Here is a 7,177-nt window from a genome sequence, read left to right as displayed (position 1 = left end):
CTATTACAGCTGTGTTTTTCTTTAGAATAAACATGTGGTAGCCGAGGACCGGGTTTTCTTTTGCAGCTGTACTTTGCCTCTCCTGACTGATTGGACCAGAGAGTTGACCTTTTCCCTGCGCTTGGTGCTCAGCCCCCGGTCCGCACGAGAGGGTCTGGAGCCTCCAGATTTGAAAGTCTTAGGGACTTCGTCTGGTGTGAAGTTGTCTAGAATCTGATGAAAGTCCAGCTGGGATTTTCTCTTGAGTATTGTCGCTGAGCTTTCGGTTTGATTTTCCTCAAAGGGGAGGAAACTACTGAAGGTATGTTGTCTGGATTGTTTCACTTTGATTTGTTTTAGCGGCATGTTCCTCTTGTTGCTTCAAGCCCAAAGATTACCGTTCGCTGCAACGGAGTTCCAGCGCCTGGAATGTTGCTGGTGTGAATTTGGTGAAGGTAAGAAATACGTCACTTTCTCATAAGGGTGACTTTAAATTGTTTACTGTTTACCACTTGGTAACTTGTTTTATTGTCTAACTTCTGGTCTGCACCCATGGGAGGTCAGTCATGTGCTGTAGGGGTTAATTTTACTAGTGCACTGTGTTATCTCTTTGCAAACCCCTCCTGCGCTGTTCCTTTCTCTCTGCTTTGTTTCCCGCTCTATAGTAAACAGTGCTTGCTGCAGAGCTCTGAGACTTTACTTTTAGAGGAAAATGTTGCTGCTGTGAGGTTTTCTTATTTAGTTCTCCCTCCCACCCTGACTTTTGGGCCCCTATTCTGTCCCTTGGCTTTTGTTCATATACCGTTTTCTGGGACTATTACGGTAGAAGGAACTTTACACTGTGTTTCCGTTGGAGACAGTTTTCTCCCGTAGGTGGGACGTTTGCTTTTTAAGGACGCCCTGGGAGTACCTCCTGCTGGTTCAGGTTCCTGTTGCCCTATCTCTCTTTTTTCCTATCCTGCTGATTCCTCCGGACCCATGCGTCCTCTCTCCAATACTCCTTCCCTTCGCCCCATAGCCCCTGTTGAGTCTCTTCCTGCCCCTGCATTTCTTTTCCCTGGGAAGTGATTGTGTGGGGCTTTCTGCCCTTCCTTTATCTCCGCAGGGAGTGCCCTGCACTTTGTGTATTCAGAGGTGGCCCTTGCTACAGCGGTAGATGCTGACCGGGTGTATCTGGCTCTCCCTCTAACTTTTGTGCTTCTGCGGTTCATGTTGCATGAGGACTCTCTGTGTGTGTGTCTGCCTGTGCTTTTCTTTTTCGTTTTGCTTTGGTGCTGTAAAATCTCCTGGCTCTTCATGTGCTCTGGCTGTTTAACATTTAGTAAGAGTTTCACCAAATATATATTTACGTGCCTCTTTGTAAATTGTTGTGATGGTGCTTTACTAAACAACGGTATAGAAAAGATTTTAAATATATAAATCAATAAACATTGCCTGTTAAACACTTTTTTTGTGTTGGGCTGTGGCTGTGCCCCTTTGTTGGTTGCTGAGACATGTAGTTTTCGTTTGCTGTGTGAGTGCCCTTTCTCCCCATTCTTAGGTATTTTCTTTATGTTCAGGGGAGAGGGATGGGGGTGGTGACCACCCCCCTCCCCTCCCCTTTCTTTTGGGCGTGCTGGTGGAGGGGAAGACCTCATTCCCCCTCCCTTCAGCTCTCGCAGTGCTCTCTGGGATCTGGAGTTTTTCCCTGTGCCTGGCTGTGCTGCTTGAGTGGGTGTCTACCCCTCCCCTTGACATCCCTGGCATTCCTTGGCAGCAGGACATTGAGAAAGGGAGGGCTGCTGCCCTTCCCCTCCTCTCGCCTAGGTCTACTTGCTATTTATTTTTTTTTGTGTGTGCTTAGTTTCCCTGTCTTTTTTCCTGTATCCCAAAGTTCTGCAATAAACCTTTCGTCTCTCGTAGCATCTGTCCTGTGCTCGTCCTGCTTATTTGTACCGAAATTCATGTAGCGAAATTACATATTACTTCGGTTTACATTATAAGAGTAACAAGCATGTACGAATGCGATTACATTAAACAGGGGAAGTAAAACTTGTATCAAAGAAACTGGGGAATGAAGAAAAACGAATAAATAATAAGATTCTTTTGTGGAGCCAAGATTAATCTGGCTAAAGTTTTAGGTGCATACTGGATTAATTTAAGGTAGGGAGCAAATTGGCTTGATGGACTGCAGAGCTGGAATGCTAATTTGATAGATAGCTGTTAGATAGTTAGGTGATGTATGAGAAGAAATCATTGGCATAAATGAAAAGCTTGTTGGAACAGCCAAGTTTTGAGTCTCTTTTTGCAGGTAATCGGGCATTGATAGTTCCTCTGCGCGGGGCCCGCTGTGGCCAGAGCTCCTTTACTTCAGGCGGTTTTGATGGGTGGGGCAAGGAGAGTATCTCCATCAGCTGCTCTCAGCGGTCTGGAGGGTAACTGTAGTGGAAATGGACTGTTGAGCTCCAGTGGAATGAGCTTGTGAATGGCTGTGTGTATGCTCCTTACAACTTTGTACATGATTCTGAACTTTCTACTTAATTTATTTTTATTTATTTATTTAAAATTTTTATATACCGGCATTCATGTTGCAAACACATCATGCCGGTTTACATATAACAGGGGTGTACAGTAAACAATTCAATAACCTATTTGTGTAGAAGGAAGCAGTTACAAATAACAAGGTAATAGAACTGGGAGGAGAGAAGAAAAGAAAGAGAATAACATTAGGTATAGGTATTTACATTAGTAATAACATTTTTACATGTGGAAGTGGTAGAATCTGGCTGAATAGAATTAATCGGTGTCCGGGAAAGCTTTTTTAAACAGCCAGGTCTTAAGTCTCTTCCTGAAGGTTGGGAGGCTGGGCTCCTGTCTAATTCTGAACTTCATTTCCATAGTTTCCTTATTTACAACTATTTTCTTTAATTATTTGTTTCTTTTCTCCTTCGCAGAGGGCGTTTTGCTTTTCCTATGTTTACATTACATCTTTTTTGCCTCTGCCGTAGTACAAACCAGGGCCCTGCCTGCTTTTATTTTTGTGTGTAATTCCTTTCTTTTCCAGCCTGTGTTCTGGGCTGTGTCACAGTGTTTTTGTTACTAGTTTTTAATTGTTGACCACTATTTTTCTACAGGGGACACAGCATAACTGGCTTTCAAGTCACCTGGGAACATTTCACTACTTTGTCAGGCCATTTGCTGTTTTTAGCTTTAATAATTTGCATGCATGTTTTTCCAGCCACACAGGTGACGTCCGGTTCCTGACTCTTCATAATTTGTTCTGTTTCGTTCCAACCCAACATGGGGTTATAGGACGCCCCACTCCGCGGTGTGGCTGGTTGTTTACTTTCCACATTCTTTCAGCAACACACTGTGGCTCGCTTCCTTGGATGGCTCCCTGACTACAAATGTCTTCATTGATCCCTTCAGGCCATTAGCTCTACCCCTGGCATTTCGCTGTTATAGCATTTGCTCCTGCAGCTCTGTTACTTGGATGTGCCCCTGTGTTATCTTGTATTCCACTTCTTTTGTATGGCCTGTTTCTCTGGGCCTATATCTTCCCTTTTCCTCCTTCTTTCTGTGGCACCATCCAATTTTGGTTGTCTGTATGTTCTGTGGTTCTGTTCTTTTCTCTTTTTCTCATTTCTTTTTAAGGTGATCACTGTTCTTTCATCTTTTTTGTTGCTTTTTTCTATTTGTTTTGCGTAACTGTTCCCAGTGCTAGATGGCGCTTTCCTGCCATTGCTTTATATATTTGGCGCACTTGATCAAGCATTTCCTGGAGTTTGTGCTTTCAACCTCTCATTCCACTGGTAGTTAAGGGGTTAAATGTGCAGCTCTTAGTAACAAACATAAGGTGGTTACGGGAAAGGGGGGTTGATTCAGTGTGGGCTTCCTTCAGTGCAGGTCAGTGGGAAAGTAAGTACATGGTAAATTTCACTTATATTTTGAAAGTACAGGGAGATACTGACATAGTTTAGATTCTTTGAATACAGAGAGCCACTGGCAGAGTTGGGCTTCTTTGACGTTCAATCATTCGTGGGGTTTGCTTCAGTTATTCAGTGGTTTAGTACTCACCTTCAGACATTTAAAGCACTCCCTAGGTTTGTTTTCTTGCAATTCCTAATTGCTTTTATTAACAATGTTTTGTTGTTTCACGCGGGGATCTTTTTCCCTGGCAGTGTTGGCAGTGATCTCTTTGTAGCTCAGTGTCCTGCTTGTGACCACACTTTCTTTCTTTACATTCTGGTTTTTTATAGGTGTTTTATTAACAATGTTTTGTTGTTTCACGCGGGGATCTTTTTCCCTGGCAGTGTTGGCAGTGATATCTTTGTAGCTCAGTGTCCTGCTTGTGACCACACTTTCTTTCTTTACATTCTGGTTTTTTATAGGTGTTTTATTAACAATGTTTTGTTGTTTCACGCGGGGATCTTTTTCCCTGGCAGTGTTGGCAGTGATCTCTTTGTAGCTCAGTGTCCTGCTTGCGACCACACTTTCTTTCTTTACATTCTGGTTTTTTATAGGTGTTTTATTAGCAATGTTTTGTTGTTTCACGCGGGGATCTTTTTCCCTGGCAGTGTTGGCAGGGATCTCTTTGTAGCTCAGTGTCCTGCTTGCGACCACACTTTCTTTCTTTACATTCTGGTTTTTTATAGGTGTTTTATTAGCAATGTTTTGTTGTTTCACGCGGGGATCTTTTTCCCTGGCAGTGTTGGCAGGGATCTCTTTGTAGCTCAGTGTCCTGCTTGTGACCACACTTTCTTTCTTTACATTCTGGTTTTTTATAGGTGTTTTATTAACAATGTTTTGTTGTTTCACGCGGGGTTCTTTTTCCCTGGCAGTGTTGGCAGGGATCTCTTTGTAGCTCAGTGTCCTGCTTGTGACCACACTTTCTTTCTTTACATTCTGGTTTTTTATAGGTGTTTTATTAACAATGTTTTGTTGTTTCACGCGGGGATCTTTTTCCCTGGCAGTGTTGGCAGTGATCTCTTTGTAGCTCAGTGTCCTGCTTGCGACCACACTTTCTTTCTTTACATTCTGGTTTTTTATAGGTGTTTTATTAGCAATGTTTTGTTGTTTCACGCGGGGATCTTTTTCCCTGGCAGTGTTGGCAGGGATCTCTTTGTAGCTCAGTGTCCTGCTTGCGACCACACTTTCTTTCTTTACATTCTGGTTTTTTATAGGTGTTTTATTAGCAATGTTTTGTTGTTTCACGCGGGGATCTTTTTCCCTGGCAGTGTTGGCAGGGATCTCTTTGTAGCTCAGTGTCCTGCTTGTGACCACACTTTCTTTCTTTACATTCTGGTTTTTTATAGGTGTTTTATTAACAATGTTTTGTTGTTTCACGCGGGGTTCTTTTTCCCTGGCAGTGTTGGCAGGGATCTCTTTGTAGCTCAGTGTCTTGCTTGTGACCACACTTTCTTTCTTTACATTCTGGTTTTTTTAGGTGTTTCTCACCAGTGTTTGAACGTAACCTGACTGTAGCTCACAGAGGGGGTCCCTTGAGGGGACTCCTGCTGGACATCCGGCGAGGCATCTGTGCCTCGATGCATCAACGGTTTCTACTTTTATGACTTTTCAGTTACTTTTCCAGATGGTGTTCTGTGCTGAGATTATAATCCTTTCTTTTTTACTTCCTGCGTTACAGGAGTTGTATTTGTTCTTAACATCTTACTTACTGCACTACGTTTTCTGCCACGGTTTTTATACTTTTTATTTACTGGAATTCTGTTTTCCCTGTGCCATAGGAGGGATGAAGAGACTTCCTTTTAATAAATTGATCTGTTTAGTTTCCCTACTTTGCAAGTAATACAAGCCCACATATGTTGTATGGCTGTCTGCTTATTTTCCCCCTTCCAATTCTATCGATGTAAGTATACTCCCTGGAAAGTTTCCTGTCATCATGTGACTTTCTACGGACTTTTACAATCTTTTGCAATATCCCTGGTGTTTTTATTCTCTAGTGTAGCCTGCAAGCGTACCTGCTGTGGTGCTATATGTCAATGCCGTTATGCCTTCTGTTACCCCCTATATCCCTTGGGATACCTGGTGTTTCAATACCTGTTGTAAGTTTTCTATGATGTCATCAGCCGACGCGGGTATCTTTAGCAAATATATAGAGAGGTCATGTATACACATGGTAAGGTGTCACCCAATGAATGTGGGAACACAGGGTGGTGAATTATACAAAAATAGGCAATACTGGGGACAGGAAAGATGGTGTGCAATGCATGTTGTAGTTAACATTTTAGATGATACAGTATGCCAGATTGGTTTTTGAAAGTTGAGTGTGTAGGGATGACTGTGCTGGCTCTTTAACAGTGATTTAGTGACCTTTGCCATGCACATGTGTCTGCATTGTTTACAAATAGGGACAGGTTTACAAAAATATTGAAGGGATATTGTTTGAGTAACTACATACAGCGTTTTTATTCAAAAAAAAAAAAAAAGGGAGTAGAGGGGAGGAGTTGAAACAGGGTATGGACTACCTTCCGTGCAGGTGACCAGGAGAGAAAGAAAATGACAGGATTAGGTTTAGTTTGTTTGAACACACAGGGTATTTCTATTGAAGGTGTGTATGTATACAGAGGGTACTCTGGCATGGTTATGCTGATTAGACTGTTTGTTTGTTTTAAATGTACAAAAAGACATTGAACGAGTTATGCTTCTTTAACGTGCTAGAGTCATTACTTTTCAGGAAACCTCACTTGCTTTTTCTTGCAAATCCTAATTGCTTGGTATTTCATATTGAATTTCAGCTCTGAGTGCTGCTGACCGAATTCATTCTCTAAGTTTATACCTAACTATTGGTTTTATTTTTTGTATGTTACCTTTTCTTTTTTTTCAGGTCAACGTCCTTCCTGTCATGAATATATTCAGGCTGCATTTTGTTTTTCTACATTTTTTCCATTTTTATTTTTATTTTTCCATTTTTAAACAGAATTCTGGTTTTTGTTTTCCTGGCATTTTTCAAACGCGTTTGACACTCCTTTTTGGATTGTTTTTAATTTTGTTTTCATTTTTTAGCTCAAAAATATGTGTAATCTGTTGTCTGTCTTGATGTTATGAAGGCCTCTATGTCTCTTTGTGTAATAAATGGATATGTGTTAGTCTTGTGAAACATATGTCTTATGTCCTGTCTGCCATGAGTTGTCTGTGGTTCTGTTTATTACATTTGAATTTGTGTTGCTCCATTCCATACACACATATTCTATGCACA

At 41.7% G+C, this 7,177-nt stretch overlaps 1 protein-coding gene across 1 annotated transcript; it reads left to right on the top strand.

Moving 5' to 3' along the window:
* The first annotated feature begins 343 nt into the window (after window positions 1–343).
* LOC115073666 lies at window positions 344–6,454 on the top strand. Its single transcript, XM_029572272.1, has 4 exons — window positions 344–434; window positions 1,085–1,212; window positions 3,934–5,273; window positions 5,405–6,454. The coding sequence occupies exons 1-4, from the start codon at window positions 344–346 to the stop codon at window positions 5,529–5,531; spliced, it is 1,686 nt and encodes a 561-aa protein (XP_029428132.1). The 3' UTR covers window positions 5,532–6,454.
* Window positions 6,455–7,177: the final 723 nt, after the last annotated feature.

The sequence above is a fragment of the Rhinatrema bivittatum genome, chromosome 1 (genome assembly GCF_901001135.1).
Source record: "Rhinatrema bivittatum chromosome 1, aRhiBiv1.1, whole genome shotgun sequence".
Taxonomy (NCBI): Eukaryota; Metazoa; Chordata; class Amphibia; order Gymnophiona; family Rhinatrematidae; genus Rhinatrema; species Rhinatrema bivittatum.
The sequence above is the reverse complement of the archived record's forward strand: the minus strand, read 5'-3'. Positions and strand labels throughout refer to the sequence as shown.

Coding starts and splice junctions, on each gene's coding strand:
- LOC115073666 (XM_029572272.1), top strand. CDS start 344: ATGTTCCTCTTGTTGCTTCAAGCCCAAAGATTACCGTTCGCTGCAACG. Junction 435..1,084: donor CTGGTGTGAATTTGGTGAAG/GTAAGAAATACG, acceptor TTATCTCCGCAG/GGAGTGCCCTGCACTTTGTG. Junction 5,274..5,404: donor TACATTCTGGTTTTTTATAG/GTGTTTTATTAA, acceptor TGGTTTTTTTAG/GTGTTTCTCACCAGTGTTTG.